This window comes from Callorhinus ursinus, unplaced genomic scaffold, assembly GCF_003265705.2.
Source record: "Callorhinus ursinus isolate GAN/ISIS: 27379988/994484 unplaced genomic scaffold, GSC_fseal_2.0 scaffold85, whole genome shotgun sequence".
Lineage (NCBI taxonomy): Eukaryota > Metazoa > Chordata > Mammalia > Carnivora > Otariidae > Callorhinus > Callorhinus ursinus.
The window spans coordinates 631805-657222 of NW_027397147.1; the positions used below are offsets into that span (position 1 = coordinate 631805).

The window sequence follows — 25418 nt, forward strand, 5'->3', positions numbered from 1 at the left end:
GAGGTGCTCCTCCTTACTGCATTCCCTGGTTACTCTTTATGGTTCACTCACTGAAAGGACGTGACACCTCTTAGTACTAATGCAATACACACCACATCCTTCTCTCCCCTTAGTATGTCTTGAAGTCCAGTTCTGATTTTGAAAGCCCTATGAGACTGTTAAAAGTGGTGCATACAAAAGAAATTCTGGTGCATGCTGCAATATGGGTAAACTTTGAAGATATTTTATGCTGAGTGAAATAAGCCAGTCACAAAAGGACAAATACTGTCACAATGAAGTGACACCTATATGAGGTACCCAAAGGAGTCAAAGTCGTAGATACAGAAAGTGGAGTGGTGGTTGCCAGTGACTGGGGGGAGGAAGGAATAGAGAGTGATTGTTTAATGGCCATGGATTTTTAGCTTGGGAAGATGAAAAAATTTCTGGGGATGGATAATGGTGATGGTTGCACAACAGCATGAATGTGATTGGTGCCACTGAACTGTACAACTAAAAATGGTTAAAGTGGCAAATTTTATGTTGTTATATTTTATCACAATTTTGCCACCCTCTCCATAGTAGTAGCAAATCACCCCAGGGAATACCTTGTTAGGTAAGTACTGTGATTTTTCTGATTTTACAGATGATAAGGAGCTATAGGTTAATTATTTTGCTCAAAATTTTACAGCTTGTGAGAGTGTTAGGATTTGAACTCAAACAGCCCTACTTTAGATGCTGGGTTTCTCAATTACTATACTCTACTGTTCACACCATGAGGAAAGGATTACAGTCATTTTGAATACTCCTAATGCCTAGCATAGAATATGGCACAGAGTAGATATTAAATAGGAAATTTTCAGAATTATAATTTGTAGGAATTTATCTGAGAGCCTATCAGAATAATAATTGACATTCCAGATTTACAGTTTACATCTTTCTTTGCAAATGTGGGGCTGCAACCTATTACATTTTGCATCTCTATCATCTAATACTTTCATACATATTAGAAGACCATCAGATGTGGATATAATGAATTAATATAAAAATAAGAGAAGACAAGTATTTATTTCAAGTAGTTATCTTTCAGGATTGATAAAAAGAGTAAAACAATGAAGTAATCCTTTCACTTGACTAAATGTAACATTTTTGCCAGGTGATGTAAGTTTTTGAAATGTTTACTTCCTTCTTAGAGCTGAAATTCCATTCCTTTCGATAAAATGGATTTGTTGTGGCTCAACCAATTTGCGGTCCTCCTCTGGAAAAATTTCGTTTTAAAGGTAAGTGGAGGTGTCTGTGGGAAATGGTTGTAAAGGCTAATGAACCTGAAGGGGAGAACTTTAAATAGCTTTTTCCCTCATTTTAGTGTATGGGTTTTTGTTTTGTTTTGTTTTGTTTTTGTCCCTTTCGTTCCATGGCTTAAGGGAGCAATTCTAACTCTGAAGAGTACCCATGGGATAAATCAAGAGAATAGATAATGAAATGTGGCAAAAGGTGAAAACGACAGGCTAGTGAGCCATTCGTATTGTAGAACGGAGCTGAATAATATGTTTAAATTGTATACATGTGTATGCACTCGTAGATTCACACACACACACATATACACAGACTCTTAATTATCACAGTCCCTTTGTTTCTTTGCAGAAAAGGAAGATAATTTCTTTAATTGTGGAAATCTTCATGACGGTCTTCTTCTCTCTACTGATTTTGCTTCATCGCAGAAATATAAAGAAGACATTTCAGAATGTTACTATTTTCAGGCCTGTTCCTTTGATGACCCTGCCTGATTTCTTCTTTAATAGGAGCTATGTATATGAATTAGCTTATGTGCCTTCTAAAAGTGTTGTGGTAAAAAATATTACTGAGATGGTGAAAGAGACGTTAAATACCAATTTTTCAGGTTAGAAATTGTGATGTCTAAAATGTTTTTTGTAGGGCGCCTGGGTGGCTCAGTTGGTTAGGCGGCTGCCTTCGGCTCAGGTCATGATCCCAGGGTCCTGAGATCAAGCCCCGCATCGGGCTCCCTGCTCAGCGGGGAGCCTGCTTCTCTCTTTTCCTCTGCTGCTCCCCCTGCTGGTGCGCGCTCTCTCTGTCGGATAAATAAATAAAAATCTAAAAAAAAAAATTTTTTTTTGTTGCATAATTATTAGTTTGTTTTTGAAGAGACATACTTCAGTGACCATAAACTTGTGTATTAATCTCCTGAATATAACATTATGAGCTCTGTAACATAATATCAAACATATTCTTGGCATAATCATAAACAAAATACACTACTTAAAATTAGATGATGGAATTATGTAATTGTAAATCCTCTTTGTCTCTGACTGTGTTCTTAAATTAGGGTGAGCACCTGATAGCATGCCAAAGGGACACAGAACCTCAGGATGACTTGAGTAGTTTCTTTTTGGATGCATGCATAAACTCTACCTCGAGATCATTAATTTTAAACATTTTAATGAAAATATTAAGTGTGATATGTGAATGCATTTGAAAAGAAGAGTAAAGCAGCGTAGAATTATACCAAAACAATCCTTATCTCCTTATACTCGCCTGCCTCTGCATCCACTTTCTCTTCTCTGTCTCCAATGTTAAAAACACTGTCAGAATTTTGGTAAGCATCTCTCCCATCTTGTCTCATGCTTTTACACATGTGTGTGGGTTTGTTCTGTTATATACTCATACAGTCATGTTTTTTTCCCCTCATTTTAAGGGCAGGGCTTTGAGATGGGAGGGGAGGCTAGATGCTATTTACTTTGCCATCTTAAAAACCATCTTTAAAAAACAAAATGTTACATTGTATAACTTAATGCAAAATTCATAGAAACCACAAATCTCCAAAGAACATTAGTGCTTGTGATGGGCTGAAAGTTACCTTTTAAGTATCCCTTTATGTGGAGGTGGAGGACAGAGGACTGTTAGGGGAAAGTCTAAGAAGCATTGTTATTTTGTCCTATTGCAAGCCCTCATGAGAAAGTGTGTCTGAAGACTGCAGTAGAGATCTGATGGGTTGAAAGTCTATGGCGGCATTTGTTAATGTCTAATATAGTAAAGTGCTCATTTAAAGGGAAGGAAGCTGAGAGATTTTCCTTCTCTTGATTGGGCCTGATTACCTTGTTATAGTTTCTGTGGAACCAACTCTAGCAAAATAGCTCAGTGGATATGAGAGGATATGTGTAAAAGCCTTCATTTGGAAAGCTCCCATATTCAGATTTTAGTGCTAGTCTGAAGAATTATAACTTTTTAAAACAACTAGTCACTAGAAGCTTTTATTTCTTTTTTATTTTTTTAGGATTTTATTTATTTATTTGAGAGAGAGGGAGAGAGCATTCATGGGCAAGTAGGGGGAGGGGCAGAGGGAGAAGCAGACTCCCAGGACCCCAGGATCGTGACCTGAGCCGAAGGCAGACACTTAACTGACTGAGCCACCCAGGTGCCTCTAGAAGCTTTAATATACCACCAATTCAAGTTCAGATAGTATAGTATCTGAATAGCATAGTATAGTGTATCTACTATTAGTATAATTGTGATTAGAAAGCTGGTGTTCGGTAAGACTTTGATGTTGGTGTTTGATAGCTTGGTTTAATCAACACATAGTAATAATGTCTGTTAAAATCTGTGGTAAAGAATTCTTCAGGATTATATAGTGCTGTACTTTGAGCACAATGATCTGGAAGGGCCCCTATCCACACACACATAGTTGATTTTGAAAAATTTCAAACCTATGGAGAAAATGCAAATATGCTACAATTTACCAAGTAACATTTGCCACATTTACTTTTTTATTCACCCTCTATACACACACATATATATGTACATATATAATATGTATGTTAAGTATGTAAAACTAAAAGAATGTATATAAAATTACTGGATTTTTTTTTTGGCTGAACCATTGAGAATAAGTTGCATTCATCATGACACATCACCTTCAAATGCTACATGTATCTCCTAATAAGGACATTCTCCAATATAACCTTTACAATTATTATATCCAAGAATTTTAAAATTGATACAATGATGTTATCTAATATACAGTCAATATTTATATTTTCCTAATTGTCCTAATGAGGTTCTTTAGAGCTTTTTTTTTCTTTTTCGTAATCCAGGAGCCAGTTAGAGATTTTTTTTAAGATTTGTTTATATATTTATTTATTTATTTAGAGAGCATGCACCAGTGAGTGTAGTTGGGGGAGGAACAGAGGGAAAGAGAGAATCTCAAGCTGATTCCACTTCTCAAGTGCAGAGCCTGACTCGGGGCCTGATCCCAGGACTCTGAGATCATGACCTGAGCTGAAACCAAGAGTTTGACACCCAACTGACTGAGCTACGCAGGCACCCCCCAGTTAGAGATTTTTAAATATTCATTGGGGTTGACAAACTTCTTTGTAAAGGGCCAGATAGTAAATATATTAGGTTTTATGGGCTATATAAGTTTCTATCAAATATCCTTTTTTTTTTTTTAAGAGCACTTTAGAGATGTAAAGAACATCCATAGCTCATAGGCCCATACCAAAACAGACTGTGGGGTAGATTTGACCTGCACAGGACCATAATTTGCTGACCTCTGGCTTAGGATACTTTCTTAGACTGCTTTTTTTTTTTATTACGTTAATCACCATACATTACATCTCAGACTGCTTTTGTTTTTGTTGTTTTGTCTTTAATAACATTGATAGTTTTAAAAGACTAGGCCAATTATTTTGCACAAGGCTTCTTAATTTGTATTTGTATGATTGTTTCCTTACATTTAGTTTCAATTTGATCATTTGTGTTGAAAATATTACATCTTTCTTATAAGATCTTCTTAGTGAATCACTTTTGGAAGCATATTTCCAGTTTGTTCCTCAATTGGTGATATCATGCTTGCTCATTTTAGTCAGATGGATTTCCACCAGACTTTCTATTGTCAAGGCAGTTTTCCTCTTTGTAGTTTATAAGGAATCTGTCATTCTAAGAGCACTTTCAGCACCCTAGAAGCTTCCTTTGTGCCACGTGGCAGTTATGACTCCCCCAAATTTAACTACTATTTTAACATCTAACACCATAGTTAGTTTTGCCTGCTTTTCACCTTATGTAAATTGGAGCTATTCACTATTGTCCCATTATAGCATTCTGGGTTATATACGGTACATATTATATAGTTTTTATGTGTGTGTTTTTACTTAGCATTATATTTGTAAGAGTCATCCAAATTGTTGTATGAGATCATAAATCACTAATTTTCTTTATAGTATCCCATTATATTAATATTATGCAATCTGTTTATCTGTTTGTTTTTGATGAACATTTGGGTAGATTCCAGATTTTAGCTATTATGAGTAGTGTTGTTATGAACATTTTTATAAGAACCTTTTGATGAACATATATACACCTTTCTGTTTGGTATATAGCTAGGAGTGAAATTGTTGGGTCATGAGGGATGTAACTAGATTTACAGAGACGTATGAGAGTTTCAGTTCCATATCTTCACCAACACTTGATATGTTCTATCTTTTGACAGGAAGTAACTGATAAAGACATTCTTGTCTTGTTCCCTGTCTCTGGAGAAAATTTTTCAATATTTTGCCATTGAGCAACATATTTATTATATGTTATTTGTAGATGTTCTTTATCAGGTTTAGATAGCTTCTTTCTATTCTTAGTTTGCTAAGAATTTTTTTAAAACCAGGAATTAGTGTTAAATTTTGTCAAATGCCTTTTCTCTATCTATTGAGATGGTGATTTTTCTTATTTTTGTTAATATAATGATTTTTCAACTATTAAATCATCCATCCATTTACTTGGGTTTATTCTATGGATTTTATTTGCTAACATTTTGTTAAGAAATTTTACATACATGTTTAAAACTTTATTTTTAAAATTTTATTTATTTATTTGAGAGAGAGAGAGCAAGAGAGAGACAGCATGAATGGGATGAGGGGCAGAGGTTGAGAAGCAGACTCTTCCCTGAGCAGGGAGCCTGATGTGGGACTCAAACCCAGGACTCCAGGATCGTGACCTGAGCCAAAGGCAGACACTTAACCAACTGAGCCACCCAGGCAGCTCAAGACTTTAGTCTATTTTGTGTTCTTTGTTCCATGAGTTGTTGAGAGTATACTGCCTAATTTCCATGCAGTTGGAATTTTTCTAGTTATATTTTTGTTATTGGATTTAGCTTGATTGCATTGTGTAGAGAACATATTCTGAGTGATGTAATCATTTGATGATGATGATTTTTGATCCTAAAATTGTCCCAGACTTAGCCAGTGGGGTTTTTTTTTTTTAAAGCAATGTCCTTTTGATGTATGTTTGTCAGCTTTTGAGCACTTTCACTTTCTAACAGAACTAGCTGTTCAGGCTGAACACATTGTACTTTCTCTGCCCCAGAACTAGATTCAACCAATGGAGCTGTCTTAATTCCTCTTTTTTTAGGGATGGTATTAAGAAACTAAGAGGTGGGAAAAATAAGACACAGAGAGAGAGAGAAACAAAACCCTTCCCTTGCTACCAGTTTCCCTTCCTGAAGGCACCAGTAGGGAGGTCACCACTTAACCCTCCACTTATAAGTGGGTCAGAATTGGCCTCCTGTTTCCTTCTCCCCTCAGGGCCTGATGGATCTTCGTAAATGTGCTCAGGGTGTCTGTCTCCCCACAATAAAACATAGGGAAAAACAAGTACTAGGTGTACCTATTACTACTGGGGTGTCTTTGCGTCTAGACTCTTTTAGTAGGATTTTTTTTAAATCATGATTTTATGTTGATACTCTCAATGCCAGCCCAACAATATAGGCCTCTTGTTTTTCTTCTCCCATTGTATATTTGTACCTCCTTTCTCTCTCAGAGCCCTAGATCCTAGCAGCATCAATGTACTCATTTGCCCAATCTTATAGAAAAGTATTTCTGAATTACTTACATTATGTACTACTGCCCTAACACACTTAACACCATTTCTTTGCCATTCTTTTTCTTCCTAGACTATATTCAACTAGGGGTATATGTCAACATACTGTGCCTAAAATTCACTTGGGTTAATTCTTTTTCTTCTTGTGGTTGTTATTAATTTAATATCTATTTAGGATTCACTTATATTCTTATTAAGTTTTAGTAATTATACCCCTCTGTGTTGATTTAATTTTTTTTGAGTATGTAAAAGATCAACAATAAACAAAAGTCAAACCTGTATTAAAATGTATAATTAGATAACTGACATTGCCTCCACAATCACTTCTAACCTGTTCTCATCCACCCTCCCACCCATAGGTAACCAATACTGTTAGTGCCTGATTTATTCTTTTTGTGTTTCTTTTGGTATAAATACTGTTTCTACATGTATGCATGTATTTCTGGGTATGTGTGTGAATCTGTGTGTGTGTGTCTATATATTTTTCTCTATATATTTCTTATACTCCTTTCTTAGACAAGAGCATACTATATACAGTCTTCTATAGTTTGGTTTTTCTTTCTGGTAATACAGTGGGATGAAACTCATCTTTTTTTTTAAAGTAGGCTCCTCACCCAGAGTGGAGCACATGCAGGGCTTGAACTCACAACCCTGAGATCAGGACCTAAGCTGAGATCAAGAGTCGGACGCTTAACCAGCTGAGCCACCCAGATGCCCCAAAAGCTCATCTTTTAATACACCTTGTTATTCACCCATTGTGTTTCCATATAAATTTTAGAATTGGCTTGTAATTTTTCATAAAAATTGTTTGGATTTTTTTGAAATATTTTATGTTATTAGCCAGTTTTATTTTTATTTTATTTATGATTGACATAAAAACTGTGTATATTTAGGTCATATCAAATGGTGTTTTGATATACATATACCTTGATTATCACAACCAAGCTAATTAACATATCCATCAGCTCACATAGTTACCAGTTTTTGTGGTGAGAACTCTTGAGATCTATTCTAGAAGATTGATATTTTATTATGTTTTGTTTTATTTAAATCCAAGTTAGTTAACAAATGTTTGGATTTTTACTAGAATTACATCGACTCTTATGTAGTCAACTTTTACAGAAGAGACATCTTTACAGTAGGGCTCTTTGCACATGTTATGTAACTTTGTTTTAAAAATCTTATTTCTCGGGGCACCTGGGTGGCTCAGTCGTTAGGTGTCTGCCTTCGCCTCAGGTCATGATCCCAGGGTCCTGGGGTCGAGCCCCCATCGGGCTCCCTGCTCAGCAGGAAGCCTGCTTCTCCCTCTCCCACTCCCCCTGCTTGTGTTCCTTCTCTTGCTGTCTCTCTCTCGCTGTCAAATAAAATCTTCAAAAACAAAACAAAAAAAATCTTATTTCTGTCCATAATTATTTATATTTTCTTATAGAGAGGCTATCAAAGACTTTAATAATCTGTTTACATTGGAAATATTTTAATTCTTAAGAAAAAGCTTTAGCTTTAGTCATTTAAGTTACCTGTATGTGTGTGGTTGTGTGTGTGTTGTTTTGAGAGTGTGTTTTTTAAAATTTCATACAGATTAATTTGTGAATAAGAAAAGTAACCACTACTTTTATTTATTTTATTTAAAAATTTTTAGTTTAAATTCTACAATTGTTGGGGCGCCTGGGTGGCTCAGTCATTAAGCGTCTGCCTTCGCCTCAGGTCATGATCCCAGGGTCCTGGGATCGAGCCCCACATCGGGCTCCCTGCTCCGCGGGAGGCCTGCTTCTCCCTCTCCCACTCCCCCTGCTTGTGTTCCCTCTCTCGCTGTGTCTCTCTGTCAAATAAATAAAATCTTTAAAAAAAAATTCTACAGTTGTTTTCTAGAATACAATTTATTCTGCAATTATTTTTTGAAATATACCTTCAACAGTAATAATTTTGACACTTCCTTCCACATTTTTTTAATCACTAGGTTTCAAACTACAATTGAAAAGTTCCCTTGTCACAGTTAACCTTAATATACAGTTATTGTGATGATTAAATATTGTTTATAATGTGTTCCAACTTTTATAAAACACAAGAATTTTTGTGCACCCCAGATATCCATTAGGTCAGCTGTAATGTCAGTGTTTGAGTAATAATGTTTTAAAATGTACTGTGTTATGACAGGATTATGGTATTCATGGTACAGATAGGGATAATCATTAGACATTTTCCATTTATGTGTTGACTTACTGAGATTTTTCTCTCTGCAGTTCAAGGCTTTTCTTCAGAAGCACAGTTTGAAAAGTACATTGTGTATGAAAAGAAGCCTATGGTTCATGTGCTGGCTGCTATTGTATTTGATCATGACTTCAAAAACAGCGATGATGGTTTGCCACTTAAAGTAAGAAATTTTTGTCTAAAGGCTTTATATGTTAGGTTTCAGAGATTTAATGAGATATAGGTAACCTCCCCATTTTATAAATGGGAATAATTGTAAGTTGCCCAAGATCCTAACTACTAGTATATAAAGAACAGGGATTTGAATCTTGTGCCAACTTATTTTAAAAATATTTATTTATTTGTCAGAGAGAGAGAACATAAGCAGAAGGAGCAGTCGACAGAGGGAGAGGGAGGATCCCACTGAGCAAGGAGCCTGATGCGGGACTCGATCCCAGGACCCTGGGATCATGATCTGAGCTGAAGGCAGCTGCTTAACCGACTGAGCCACCCAGGCATCCCTGTGCCAACTTATTTTAATACCTGTGCTTTTAATCATTACATTATACTGATGTATACTGGTGAATAATGTGAGGAGAAAACTGTTATCTGCTACCTTATGGTATATATTCAGAAAATAGAGTAACAGGAACTTTAGTAAGGATATTCACTTTACTAATCTCCCTGGCCAGGCAGATGCTTCCAGTCTTGCAAATGGTGGTTAAGAAAATAACAGTGTAGCTAGGTAAAAAAGATGGGTATCAATGTCTGTTCCCTGTTTAAATACCTTCTGGAGTTTCAGATAGTGCATATCTGTAATATGATATTTAAACTTTTTAATGAGCTAATTTTAAGTGTAATTGCCATTCTAACTTTGTATCTGAAGTGACTTTTATAACAAAGCTATTATTACATGAAAGTTAAAAGCAAAAACACCTCACAAGGAGTTTTTATGATGCCCTCTTATTAGAACAGGCCACCTGCTGCTTATTTTTGCTTTGGTGAATGCCTCCTTTTTTGTACTTTGTATCATGTTTTAATGTATTTGTTTTATGTCTCCAAAGAGGTAATTGGAGGTAATCTTTAACTTTCAGAATTCTTGATTATCACTGGTGGTGTGAATGGAAGCTTCTGTAACCCCACCAGTAACTCATTTGGAGTTCCTTGAAATGTTAAAGTTTGGCCTTTCAATAAAAGGCATGTATATATATACACCAACAGAGGTCCCAACGTGAAAGACTTCTTTCTTTTGTGTGAATTACCTAATTTCTCTTCTAAATCTCTAGTATCAGCTTTTAGGGTTTTCCAGGTTGTGTCAGAATTAGGACAGACCCCAAGGAAGACTCAGATAACATCCCTCAAGGAGAGAAAATGGATAGTGTTGGCACTTTGGTAACTTGGTGTATCTCCTTAGCACATGTTAGAGATGAGCCGCCTAGAGTTGAGGGAAATGATCAAACTATAGTATTTATGCACAGAGCCCGATCCTATTGAGGATCCAAGTGTTTGCTAATAGAAGGAAGGAAAGAGAAAGGAAAATCACTGGCAGGACAGTAGGTCACCTTTCTTTCTCTTCCGTCCTCTCTTCACTTTCCCCAGCTATGCCTACTTTACACTAATTACTGCCTCAAAAGCATATGCTGATGGTGATACAGGTTCATTGGTATATGTAGAGCCTCTGGCTCAAATGTCAAATAACTTTGGTGCAGTACAAGCTTCGTTTTTGTTGACAGTTCACTGTGTCTAGCATTAGAATGGATACCTGACAAGATTTTCCCCAGGTGCCTGCTCTCTTTTTCCACAATTTATCAAACGAAACTTCTTACCTGTTTTCTGAGTCCATGACCGCCTGTACTCTCCCTGCACCAAAACCAACTCTTCTGGAACTTAGCTGATTTTCCTGGGCAAGACCTATCTCTACCATAGATAGCACAGTGATCCACTAGGAATGCAGAAAAGACCATGTCACTGTGCTGCATAAAAAGTTCCAGGGATTTTCTGAAGAGCCCTTCAGCCTCGTGTTGCCTCTTCTTTCTTCGAACTTCATGCTCTAGCAGTCTCGAACCAGTAGTAGTTGTATGTCCTGTGTGGTCTCTTGCTTCTCTGCCTTTGATCTCTTGCTTCTCTTTCCTTTTGATGCTCTGCCTGTCCTTTTTCTGGGGTAACTCTTACTAGTAATTTCTATAAAACTCTTGCTGTAACTACCTATGCAAAGTCTTCCCTTCTCTCTTCTGTGCTCCCTGAACACCTCGTTAGTTCCTCGAGTTCAAGAATTGTATATTAATAATACTTAAGCATGCTGTAGCTACTTAAAATGTTGCTTTTGAATTACTGAATTATGTGAATGTTTGCCCAGACATGGTGCACCTGCCTGTTGCTTCTCACCCCACTGACTTCTCTTTTCTGCCTCTACTGACCCTGGGCAACTGTAGCCTCTTGCTTTGTCAGGCTACTCAGATCTACCATAACTTACCCTGAAGTTGGCTCAGCTCTCTAGATACATCATTTTCTTTTCATGTAATATCTAAAATATGCAGCATTCTACATTTAAATTTTATTATCCCTACTCTTATTATATCTGGGCTTTTTCCTTTTCTGTTATTCACTTGTTGAAGAGAGAGACAATCTTTACCATAATTGCCTAACATAATAGGAAGGAAAAGTAATAGAACTGTTTGAGGTCTCACCGAGTTAGGCAAGCCAGTTGTGGAGATAGAAAAATACATTTGTAATGATCAAGGTAGCACTGTTGGTGTCTTTGTAACTCAGAGACAAAATGCCTGAAGATGATAGAACAGAGATGTAAATTTAATTGATTTCTAACTTTGACTATGATTATGGCACATGAGGCTTGCTGTTTGTCCCTTGTGTCAGTGGTACTGTCATTTATCATTTAGAATCCTGAATTGCTCACTCTGTCCTCCAAACACAAATTTTAGCTTCGTATTTTCTTTTCCTTTCACTGCTCTTACTTGCTTTTTATTTATTTTATTTTATTTTTTTAGAAGATTTTATTTATTCATGAGAGAGAGAGAGAGGCAGAGGGAGAAGCAGGCTCCCAAGGAGCAGGGAGCCTGATGCGGGACTCGATCCCAGGACTCTGGGACCATGACCTGAGCCGAAGGCAGACGCTTAACCATCTGAGCCACCCAGGCGCCCTCTTACTTGCTTTTTAGTGTTCATTGGTCTTACATGTTGTTTGTTTTCTATTGTTTATTCTAGGTAAAATATCATCTGCGTTTTGGTGCAGGTACTGAGAAATCTTCAAATTTACTAAGCTCCTTAAAAGATACTGGATGGAATACACATCTTCTCTTTCCAGAGATACCTTCTCTAGGACCCAGGAACCTAGTTGATGATGATGGAGGAGATCCTGGTGAGCAGTCCTCCAGCCTACTTACATTAATATTTTGTTTGCAAGCTAGTAGTCATATCAACATGTATGGATCATTTTTTTCTATGAGTGAAAAGTTTATTCATTGTGGCAGTACATTTTTAAATTTGAGTTTTTATTGTAGAAACAAGCATATAGAAAACCTTATGCATTTGAAAAATATCTTCCTAAAACTGTAGATCATTTCCTGAACGTTATCAGTGTGTATCCTTGCATTTATATAGTCTTAGTTAGTAAAAGTTGGCTCTGCTGACTTAATAGACACATTTTCATAAACTAACATTGCCTACATATTTATGGTTCTAAATTGTTTTTTTTTTTAATTTAAATTTTGGTTAGTTAACAGAGTGCAATATTGGTTTCTGGAGTAGAATTCAGTGATTCATCACTTACATACAATACCCAGTGCTCATCACAGCAAGTGCCTTCTTTAATACCCGTTACCCATCTAGCTCATCCCCCACTCACCTCCCTCCATTTGTTCTCTATCCTTAAGAGTCTTATATGGCTTGTTTCCCTCTCTCTCTTTTTTCTTTTCCCCCTTCCCATATGTTCATCTGTTTTCTTTCTTAAATTCCACATGTGTGAGATCTTATGGTATTTATCTTTCTTTGACTGACTTACTTCACTTAGCATAATATACACTAGTTCCCATCCATGTCATTGCAAAAAGCAAGATTTCATTCTTTTTGATGGCTGGGTAATATTATATATACCACATCTTCTTTATCCATTCATCAGTCCATGGACATTTGGGCTCTCTCCATAGTTTGGCTATTGTTGATAATGCTTCTATAAACATATGGGTGCATGTACCCCTTCAATCTGTATTTTTTTATCTTTTGGGTAAATGCCTACTAGTGCAATTGCTGGATCATAGAGTAGTTCTGTTTTTAACTTTTTGAGGAACTTCCAAACTGTTCTCCAGAGTGGCCACACCAGTTTGCATTCCCACCAACAATGCAAGAGGGTCCCTCTTTCTCCCTATTCTCGCCAACAGCAGTTGTTTCTTGCATTGTTAATTTTAGCCCTCCTGAAGGTGTGAGGTGATATCCCATTGTGGTTTTGATTTGCATTTCCCTGATGCTGAATAGACGTTGAGCATCTTTTCATGTGCCTGTTAGCCATCTGGATGTCTTCCTTGGAAAAGTGTCCATTCATGTCTTCTGCCCATTTCCTAACTGGATTATTTGGGGTTTTTGGGTGTTGAGTTTGGGAAGTTCTTTATAGATTTTGGATGCTAACCCTTTATCTGATATGTCATTTGCAATATCTTCTCCCATTTTGTAGGCTGCTTTTAGTTTTAGTTGATAAAAAGCAAAAGCTTTTTATCCTGATGAAGTCCCAATAGTTCATTTTTGCTTTTGTTTCCCTTCCTCCAGCAATGTGTTTATTAATAAATTGCTACTGCCGAGGTCTAAGAGGTTTCTGCCCATGTTCTCCTCTAGGATTTTGATGGTTTCCTATCTCACATTGAAGTCTTTGATCCATTTTGAATTTATTTTTGTGTATTGTGTAAGAAAGTGGTCCGGTTTCATTCTTCTGCATGTTGTCCAGTTTTCCCAACCCTATTTTTTGAAGACACTTTCTTTTTTCCACTGGATATTCTTTCCTGCTTTGTCAAAGATTAGTTAACCAGAGAGCTGAGGGTCCATTTCTGGGTTCTCTATTCTGTTCCATTGATCTTTGTATCTGTTTTTGTGCCAGTACCATATTGTCTTGATGACTACAGCTTTGTAAGACAGCTTGAAATCCAGAATCCTGGTACCTCCAGTTTTTTTTTAAAAGATTTTATTCATTTATTTGACAAAGAGAGACACAGCGAGAGAAGGGAACACAAGCAGGGGGAGTGGGAGAGGGAGAAGCAGCCTTACCGCTGAGCAGGGAGCCTGATGCAGAGCTCGATCCCAGGACCCTGGGACCACGACCTGAGCCAAAGGCAGACGCTCAACAACTGAGCCACCCAGGCGCCCCCTGATACCTCCAGTTTTGTTTTTCTTTTTCACAATTGCTTTGACTATTTGGGGTCTTTTGTGGTTCCATACAAATTTTAGGATTGTTCTAGGTCTGTGAAAAATGCTGGTGGTATTTTGATAGGGATTGCATTAAAATGTATAGATTGCTTTGGGTAGTATAGACATTTTAACAATATGTGTTCTTCTAGTCCATGAGCATGGAATGCTTTTCCATTTCTTTGTGTTCTTTTCAATTTCTTTCATAAGTGTTTTGTAGTTTTCAGAGTACAGATCTTTTACTTCTTTAGTTAGATTCATTCCTAGGTATTTTATTGTTTTTGGTGCAATTATAAATGGGATAAATTCCTTGATTTCTTTTTCTGCTGCTTCATTATTGACGTACAGAAATGCAACAGATTTCTGCACATTGATTTTATATCCTGCAACTTTGCTGAATTCTTGTATGAGTTCTAGTTTTTGGTGGAGTCTTTTGGGTTTTCTACATGGAGTATGATGTCGTCTGTAAACAGTGAAAGTTTGACTTCTTCCTTGCCCATTTGGATGCTTTTTATTTCTTTTTGTTGTCTAATCAGACAGGCTAAGACTTCCAGTACTGTGTTAAATAACAGTATGAGAGTAGACATCCTTGTCTTGTTCTTGACTTTAGGGGAAAGGCTCTCAGTTTTTCCCCATTGAGGATGATATTAGTTGTTGGCCTTTCATATATGGCCTTTATGATGTTGAGGTATGTTCCATCTATCCCTACTTTGTTGAGGGTTTTTATCAAGAAAGGATGCTGTGTTTTGTCAAATGCTTTTTCTTCATCTATTGACAGGATCATATGGTTCCTATCCTTTCTTTAATAAATATGGTATATCGCATTGATTGATTTGCAGGTGTTGATTGCAGCCCAGGAATAAATCCCACTTAATCATGGTGAATAAAATAATTCATCAAATGTACTGTTGAATTCAATTTGCTAGTATTTTTTTGCATCCATGTTCATCAGGGATATTGGCCTGTAATTCTCCTTTTTAGTGGATCTTTATCTGGTTTTGAAATCAAGGTAATTCTGGCCTTATAGAATGAATTTGGAAGTTTTCCTTCCATTTCTACTTTTTGGAACAGTTTGAGGAGAATAGGTATTAACTCTTCTTTCAGTGTCTGGTAGAATTCCACTGGGAATCTATATGGCCCTGAACTTTGGTTTGTTGGGAGATTTCTGATTACTGATTCAATTTCTTTGCTGGTTATGGGTCTGTTCAAATTTTCTATTTCTTCCTGTTTCAATTTTGGTAGTGTGTAGGTTTCTAGGAATTTGTCCATTTCTTCCTGGTTGCCCAGTTTGTTGGCATATAATTTTTCATAGTATTCACTTATGATTGTTTGTATTTCTGTGGTGTTAGTTGTGATATGTCCTCTTTCATTCATGATTTTATCTATTTGGGTCCTTTTATCTTTTTGATAAATCTAGCTATGGGTTTATCAATTTTATTAATTCTTTTGAAGAATAAATTCTTTGAAAAATGAGCTCTTAGTTTCATTAAATTGAAATCTCTCAATTTTTTGTTTCTATATCATTTATTTCTCCTCTAATCTTTATTATTTCCTTTCTTCTGCTCGCCTGAGGCTTTATTTGCTGTTCCTTTTCTAGCTCCTTTAGGTGTAAGTGTAGGTTGTGTATTTGAGACTTTTCTTGCTTCTTGAATTAGGCTTGTATTGCAATATACTTCCCTTTAGGACTGCCTTTACTGCATCACAAAGATTTTAGACTGTTGTGTTTTCATTTTTATTTGCTCCCATGTATTTTTTATTTCTTTTTTTTATGTAATGACTGTATATTTATTTATTTATTTATGTTCAGTTAGCCAGCATATAGTACATCATTAGTTTTTGATGTAGTGTTCAATGATTCATTAGTTGCGTATAACACCCAGTGCTCATCACAACACGTGCCCTCCTTAATACCCATCACTTTGTTACCCCATGCCTCCTCCTTTCTGTAACCTTCAGTTTGTTTCTTGGAGTCCAGAGTCTCCAGTGGTGTCTCCCTCTCTGATTTCTTCCCATTCAGTTTTCCCTCCCTTCCCCTGTGGTCCTCCATGCTATTTTTTTATTTCTTCTTTAATTATCTAGTTAACCCATTCATTTTCTTTAATTTTTTTTAATTTTTAATTTTTTAATTTAAATTCAGTTAGCCACCATATAGCACTGCATGGTGACTAACAACATAATAAAATAAAATTTAAAAAATAAATAAAGAAAAAAGAAAAAAATAAATCCAATTAGCCCCATTCATTCTTTTTTTTTAAGTATTTTATTTATTTATTTGAGAGAGCAAGAATGAGAGAGAGAGAGAGAGCACATGAGAGGGGGGAGGATCAGAGGGAGAAGCAGACTCCCCACTGAGCAGGGAGCCAGATGCAGGACTCGATCTCAGGACTCCAGGACCATGACCCGAGCTGAAGGCAGTTGCCCAACCAACTGAGCCACCCAGGCGCCCCCCATTCATTCTTTAGGAGGATGTTCTTTAACCTCCATGTATTTGTGGTCTTTCCAAATTTTTTTTTGTGGTTGAATTCCAAGTTTCATAGTGTTGGATTAAATTATTCTTTTTGGTTGATGAATGAGTTTTAATTATGCAATGGTAATTTAAAATTCTTTTTTAATTGTATAGAGTACCTTGAAGGAAAAAAATAAACAGTAAGGGCTTTGAACTAACTAACAATTCTGAGAAGTTAGCTTTAGGAAATCATTCAACAGTAGACAAAAGCTATGTGCAATTTAACCATTATCAATGAAAATTGGCAACAATCAAAACAGTGTATAATAAGTACATAGTCAAGAATATGAGGATATGTCAGCTTGACAACTATTGTGTAGTGGTTAAAAATAATTCTTATCAGGCCTAATAAATAGAGAACCATATAATTAGAATCATAGCTATGAAAAGTATGTATGAATCTATACAAAGATTGGGATGGCTGTCCAAAAACGAAAATAGTTAAACTAGAATGGTGGTATTGATTGTGTGTTGTTTTGTCATCTTATCAAAAACATTTTGAATATTTTTCCAAGCAAAAGTTAAAAAAGAGGCTGGCCTTTCTTATAATTAATCTACTGCCACCTAAATGTAATTTGTTAGAGTAAGTTAATTGAAAATAGCATGATCTTGGTAGAAAAAGAGTAGTTTAAAACCAGAAAGAAGAGTTGGTCACATAAAAATATTTAAATAGAGTGTTACTTCTGGAAGGAGGTGTTTCCTTAAAAAGACCATGTTCTATAAAACAAGACAGAAGATAATTAGGCAAAATTCAACTATTGAATGACACTGCATAGCAAATTAACATTAAAAAATTGGTATGAGGGGACACTCTTGGATTAAAGTGTGGTGACTTGATGTTTTTTGTTCAGACTTTATTAATCAGTAGCTTTATGATCCTAAACATTCTAGATAAAGTTTCTTCATCTAAAAAATGAATGTTTGGACTAAGCCACCCTTTAGGTCCCTTTTGACATGAAGATTCTATGATATTAATTATTAGGACTTTAGCCAATTAAATCAGCTGAGGATAGGTGGTGGAAGAGAAGATCAGAATTAGTTCAGTGAAATTTAAAAGTGAGATTTTTAAAATTGTAATAAGAACACTTAACATGAGATATACCTTCTTCACTTTTCAAGTGCCCAATACAACATTGTTAATTATAGCCATGTTGTTGTGCAGCAGATCTTTAAAACTTTTAATATTGCAAACCTGAAATGCTATCCATTAAATACTTCCTAATGTTTCCCTCCCTCCACCCCCTGGAAACCAAGATTCTACTTTCTGTTTCTGTGAATGTAGGTCAAATGCCCAATATAAGTGGAATCATGCATTACTTGTCTTTTTGTGCATAATGTCCTCAGGGTGTGTCCATGTTGTAGCATAGGACAGAATTTCTCTCTTTTTAAAGGCTGAGTGATATTCCACTGTATGTATATGGTGCATTTTGTTCATCCGTTCATCTGTGGAGGGACATAGGTTGCTTTCACCTCTTGGCTATTGTGAATAATGCTGCGGTGAACATGAGTGTGTTATCTCTTTGAGATCCTTTCTTTGGTTCTTTTGGATATATGCCATGAAGTGGGATTACTGGATCATATGGTAGTTATTTTTTAGTATTTTGAGAAACCTCCATACTGTGCACCATTTTATATTCCTACCAAGAGAGCACAAGGATTCCAATTTCTTTACATCCTCATTAACTCTTGTTCTTTTCTGTTCTTTTGGTAGTGATAACTCATTGTGATTTGGATATGCATTTCTCTGATGATTAGTGAAGTTGAATGTTTTTTCATGTGTTTTTTGACGATTTGTGTGTTTTCTTTGGAGAAATGTCTGTTCAAGTCCTTTGCCGGTTTTTTAATTGGCTTATTTTTGTTGAGTTAGAGGAGTTCTTTATATATTCTTTTTTAAAGATTTGTTTATTTTTATTTTACTTTTTATTTTTAATTTAAATTCAATTAGCCAAGTTATAGTACATCATTAGTTTTTGATATAATGTTCAATGACTCATTAGTCAAGTATAATACCCAGTGCTCATCACATCATATGCCCTCCTTAATGCCCATCACCCAGTTACCCCATCTCCCCACCCACCTCCCTTTCGGCAACCCTCTGTTTCCCAGAGTCAAGAGTCTCATATGGTTTGTCTCCCTCTCTGATTTCTTCCCATTCAGTTTTCCCTCCCTTCCCCTACTGTCCTCTGCACTATTCCTTATGTTCCACATATGAATGAAACCACATGATAATTGTGTTTCTCTGATTGACTTATTTCACTTAGCATAATCCCCTCCAGCTCCATCCATGTTGATATAAATGGTAGATATTCATCCTTTCTGATGGCTGAGTAATATTCCATTGCATATATGTATACTTTTTATTTTTTTAAAAGATTTATTTATTTATTTATTTGAGATAGAGAGAGAGAAGAGTGAGCATGAGCAGAGAGGCAGAGGGAAAGGGTGAAGCAAACTCCCTGCTGAGCAGGGAGCCCAACACAGAGCTCGATCCCAGGACTCTGAGATCATGACCTGAGCAGAAGGCAGATGCTTAACCAACTGAGCCACCCAGGTGCCCCGAGATTTACTTATTTATTTGAGAGAGAGAGTGCGTGTGTGGGCAGTGGGAGGGGCTGAGAGAGAGGGAGAGAGAGAATCCTCAAGTAGACTCCCTGCTTGAGTTCAGAGCCCCTCACAGGGCTCGATCCCAGGACCCTGAGATCATGACCTTAACCAAAATCAAGAGTCTGATGCCTAATCAACTGAGCCACTCAAGCACCCTCTTTATATATTCTGGATATTAACTCTTTATCAGTTATATGGTTTGTGAATATTTTTTCCCATTCCATAGGTTGCCTTTTTACTCTGTTGATTGTTTCCATCCTGTGTAGAAGCTTTTGAGTTTGAAGTCATCTATTTTCTGCTTTTGTCACCTGTGCTTTTGGTGTCATAGCCACATCGTTGTGAAATCTAATGTCACGAAACTTTTGCCCTATATGTTTTCTTCTAGAGTTTTGTAATTTCAGGTGTTATATTTAGGTCTTTAATCTCTTTTGATTTAACTTTTGCATGCAGTTTTGGATAATAATCCAACTTCATTCTTTTGCATGTGGATATCCAGTTTATCTAGCACCATTTGTTTTGAAGAGAGTGTCTTTTCTCCTGGTGGCCTTGTCAAAGGTCATCTGACCATATATGGGAGAATTTATTTCTGGGCCGTCTGTTCTGTTGGTCTCTATTTCAGTCTTTATGCTGCTACTATACCAATACTCTTTTGATTACTGTATTTTTGCATTATATTTTGAAATCAGTTAGTGCGAGGCCTCCAGCTCACAAGAGCAGGTGCTCTCTTTGCTTACGATTGTTTTGGCTATTCGAGGTTCTGTGCAATTTTACATGGATTTTAGGATTGTTTTTTCTGTTTCTGCAAAAAATTACACTGGAATTTTTTTAAGTTTTTATTTAAATTCCAGTTAGTTAACATACAGTGTAATATTAGTTTTGGGTATACAATTTAGTGATTCAGGACTTCCATACATACACCTGTGCTCATCACAAGGATTTTGATAGAGGTTGCATTGAATCTGGAGATCATTCTGGGTAGTATGGATATTTTAACAACAGTAAGTCTTCCAATCCAGGAACAAGGAATGTCTTTCCATTTACTTGTGTCATCTTTAATTTCTTTCAGCAATGTTTTGTAGTTTTCAGTGTGTAAGTCTTTCACCTCCTCAGTTAAGTTTATTCCTATGTATTTTATTCTTTTTGATGCTATTGTAAATGGGATTGTATCACATCTTGTTTTGAGCATCACTTCTATTTATATGTCTGGTATTGAATTCTCAATTTATTTTGGCTGCTAAAATTACATAAAGCAACTGTATCATTTTCATGTAGGTTTTTAGTTTTGGGAAGAGAGTAATACAATTCCATGTTATTTATTGTTTGTTTGTGTCCCAAATTACTATAGGTTTTGGGAAACTGTTTTGTTCTTTGAGTTAAAAGTTTTGAATTATGCAAATTGCCTTCTTTGTTTGCCTGGTTGTTTCTTGGTATACTGAACTTGACCATTTTTGTTTTCTCATTTAGGGTACATCAGAGAAGGGTTCCTGCTTTTGCAGCATGTCGTAGATCGGGCCATCATGACATACCATAACGGCAGAGCTGCAGAACAAGTGTTTAGTGATGTCTTAATTTTTCTTAGGCGGTTTCCATTCCCTGCTTATTATATTGATACTTTTTTGTGGATTTTTATAAGTATCTTCCCTTTGGTAGTTTTACTTGTATTTTCTCTAACTGAACTTACCCTCATCAGGACCATTGTTTCGGAAAAGGAAAAGAGATTAAAGGTAACTTCACTTTCTTTGTAGCATTTTGGGCCTGTGGAACAGATTTTGTGTTCTGTACATTTGGCATTGGTGAACAGTTATATTGCAATAGCAATATACAAATATACAAATTTTCTAAAGTTCTACTTTTATTTAAACTCTTGATTTGGCCTGTAGCTTTATTGACTGAATGACTATTTAACATGGAAATTATGGAGAGATGTCATATATTAAATGTCCTGAATCTTTTTTGGAATAAAATGGGCAACAAAGAAATAATCATATGAGCTCTTGAGTTAGAATAATTTAAGATACACTTCAATTTCAAGATTTCAGATGCATTTCAGTGTTGTGAAATTAAGACCATATTGTTAAAAACAGTGGCTCTAAAGTAGGAAAACCATTGATTCATCCATCTTAATCAATTAATTTGTTCATTTATTTATTAATTACCTACTTTTTGTCAGGAACATTTTTTAAATTCTTTATTGTTATGTTAATCACCATACATTACATCATTAGTTCTTGATGTAGTGTTCCATGATTCATTGTTTGTGCATAACACCCAGTGCTCCACGCAGAATGTGCCCTCCTTAATGCCCATCACCAGGCTAACCCATCCCCCCATGCTCCTCCCATCTAGAACCCTCAGTTTGTTTTTCTGAGTCCATCGTCTCTCATGGTTCGTCTCCCCCTCTGACTTACTCCCCTTCATTCTTCCACTCCTGCTATCTTCTTTTTCTTTTTTCTTAACATATCTTGCATTATTTGTTTCAGAAGTACAGATCTGTGATTCAACAGTCTTGCACAATTCACAGCGCTCACCATAGCACATACCCTACCCAATGTCTATCACCCAGCCACCCCATCCCTCCCACCAGCCTCCACTCAGCAACACTCAGTTTGTTTCCTGAGATTAAGAATTCCTCATATCAGTGAGGTCATATGATACATGTCTTTCTCTGATTGACTTATTTCACTCAGCATAACACCCTCCAGTTCCATCCACGTCGTTGCAAATGGCAAGATCTCATTCCTTTGGATGGCTGCATAATATTCCATTGTGTATATATACCACCTCTTCTTTATCCATTCATCTGTCGATGGACATCTTGGCTCTTCCCACAGCTTGGCTCTTGTGGACACTGCTGCTATAAACATTGGGGTGCACGTACCCCTTCAGCTCCCTACATTTGTATCGTTGGGGTAAATACCCAGTAGTGCAATTGCTGGATCGTATGGTAGCTCTATTTTCAACTGTTTGAGGAACCTCCATACTGTTTTCCAGAGTGGCTGCACCAGCTTGCATTCCCACCAACAGTGTAGGAGGGTTCCCCTTTCTCCACATCCCCGCCAACATCTGTCGTTTCCTGACTTGTTAATTTTAGCCATTCTGACTGGTGTGAGGTGGTATCTCATGGAGGTTTTGATTTGGATTTCCCTGATGCCGAGCGATGTTGAGCACTTTTTCATGTGTCTGTTAGCCATTTGGATGTCTTCTTTGGAGAAATGTCTGTTCATGTCTTCTGCCCATTTCTTGATTGGATTATTTGTTCTTTGGGTGTTGAGTTTGATAAGTTCTTTATAGATTTTGGATACTAGCCCTTTATCTGATATGTCATTTGCAAATATTTTCTACCATTCTGTCAGTTGTCTTTTGGTTTTGTGGACTGTTTCTTTTGCTGTGCAAAAGCTGTTTATCCTGATGAAATCCCAACAGTTCATTTTTGCCCTTGCTTCCCTTGCCTTTCGTGATGTTTCTAGGAAGAAGTTGCTGTGGCTGAGGTCGAAGAGGTTGCTACCTGTGTTCTCCTTTAGGATTTGGATGGACTCCTGTCTCACGTTTAGGTCTTTCAACCATTTGGAGTCTATTTTTGTGTGTGGTGTAAGGAAATGGTCCAGTTTCATTCTTCTGCATGTGGCTGTCCAATTTTCCCAACACCATTTGTTGAAGAGACTGTCTTTTTTCCATCGGACATTCTTTCCTGCTTTGTCAAAGATGAGTTGACCGTAGAGTTGAGGGTCCATTTCTGGGCTCTCGATTCTGTTCCATCGATCTATGTGTCTGTTTTTGTGCCAGTACCATACTGTCTTGATGATGACAGCTTTGTAATAGAGCTGGAAGTCTGGAATTGTGATGCCGCCAGCTTTGCTTTTCTTTTTCAATATTCCTCTGGCTATTCGGGGTCTCTTCTGGTTCCATACAAATTTTAGGATTATTTGTTCCATTTCTTTGAAAAAAGTGGATGGTATTTTGATGGGGATTGCATTGAATGTGTAGATTGCTCTAGGTAGCATTGACATCTTCACAATGCTTGTTCTCCCAATCCATGAGCATGGAATGTTTTTCCATTTCTTTGTGTCTTCTTCAATTTCTTTCATGAGTATTTTATAGTTTTCTGAGTACAGATCCTTTGCCTCGTTGGTTAAATTTATTCCTAGGTATCTTATGATTTTGGGTTCAATTGTAAATGGGATCGACTCCTTAATTTCTCTCCCTTCTGTCTTGTTGGTGTATAGGAATGCCACTGATTTCTGTGCATTGATTTTATATCCTGCTACTTGACTGAATTCCTGTATGAGTTCTAGCAGTTTTGGGGTGGAGTCTTTTGGGTTTTCCACATACAGTATCATATCGTCTGCAAAGAGAAAGTTTGACTTCCTCTTTGCCGATTTGGATGCCTTTCATTTCTTTTTGTTGTCTGATTGCTGTGGCTAGGACTTCTAATACTATGTTGAATAGCAGTGGTGAGAGTGGACATCCCTGCCGCGTTCCTGACCTTAGGAGAAAAGCTCTCAGCTTTTCCCCATTGAGAATGATATTCGCTGTAGGTTTTTCATAGATGGCTTTTATGATATTGAGGTATGTACCCTCTATCCCTATACTCTGAAGAGTTTTGATCAAGAAATGATGCTGTACTTTGTCAAATGCTTTTTCTGCATCTATTGAGAGGATCATATGATTCTTGTTCTTTCTTTTGTTAATGTATTGTATCACGTGGATTGATTTGCGGATGTTGAACCAGCCTTGCAGCCCAGTGATAAATCCCACTTGGTCATGGTGAATAATCCTTTTAATGTAATGTTGGACCCTATTGGCTAGTATTTTGGTGAGAATTTTTGCATCCATGTTCATCAAGGATATTGGTCTGTAGTTCTCCTTTTTGATGGGGTCTTTGTCTGGTTTTGGGATCAAGGTAATGCTGGCCTCATAAAATGAGTTTGGAAGTTTTCCTTCCATTTCTATTTTTTGGAACAGTTTCAGGAGAATAGGTATTAATTCTTCTTTAAATGTCTGATAGAATTCCCTGGGAAGCCATCTGGCCTGGGCTTTTGTTTCTTGGGAGATTTTTGATGACTGCTTCAATTTCCTTAGTGGTTTTAGGTCTGTTCAGGTTTTCTATTTCTTCCTGGTTCAATTTTGGTAGTTGATACATCTCCAGGAATGCACCCATTTCTTCCAGGTTATCTAATTTGCTGGCGTAGAGTTGCTCATAATATGTTCTTATCATTGTTTGTATTTCTTTGGTGTTGGTTGTGATCTCTCCTCTTACATTCATGATTTTGTTGATTTGGGTCATTTCTCTTTTGTTTTGATAAGTCTGGCCAGGGGTTTATCAATCTTGTTAATTCTTTCAAAGAACCAGCTCCTAGTTTCGTTGATCTGTTCTACTGTTCTTTTGGTGTCTAGTTCATCAATTTCTGCTCTGATCTTTATGATTTCTCTTCTATTGCTGTTCTTTCCCCAGCTCCTTTAGGTGTAGGGTTAGGTTGTGTATTTGAGACCTTTCTTGTTTCTTGAGAAAGGCTTCTATTGCTATGTATTGCTGATTCTCTCTTCTGCCTCATTTATCCTAGCAGTTAGTGCCCCCATTTTTCATTGCACCTCATCAATAGCCTTTTTGATTTCGACTTGGTTAGATTTTAGTTCTTTTATTTCTCCAGAAAGGGTTTCTCTAATAACTTCCATGCTTTTTTCAAGCCCAGCTAATATCTTTAAAGTCATGATTCGGAACTCTAGGTCCGACATCGTACTAATGTCCGTATTGAGTAGGTCCCTGGCTGAAGGTAGTATCTCTTATTCTTTTTGCTGAGGTGATTTTTTTCGTCTTGTCCTTTTGTCCAGAGGAGAATAGATGAATGAGAGAACAAAA

General features: G+C 36.7%; 1 protein-coding gene across 1 annotated transcript in view; it reads left to right on the forward strand.

Annotated features, from left to right (window-relative positions):
* Nucleotides 1-359: 359 nt before the first annotated feature.
* Nucleotides 360-25418, forward strand: part of LOC112811382 (phospholipid-transporting ATPase ABCA3-like) — a 162571-nt gene continuing 137512 nt past the window's right edge. Inside the window, exons 1-6 of the mRNA XM_025855445.2 lie at nt 360-592; nt 1170-1256; nt 1621-1876; nt 9099-9229; nt 12268-12421; nt 21026-21285. Of these exons, the coding sequence (XP_025711230.2) occupies nt 1197-1256; nt 1621-1876; nt 9099-9229; nt 12268-12421; nt 21026-21285 (861 nt within the window). The 5' untranslated portion in view covers nt 360-592; nt 1170-1196. The remainder of the gene's footprint in view (nt 593-1169; nt 1257-1620; nt 1877-9098; nt 9230-12267; nt 12422-21025; nt 21286-25418) is intronic.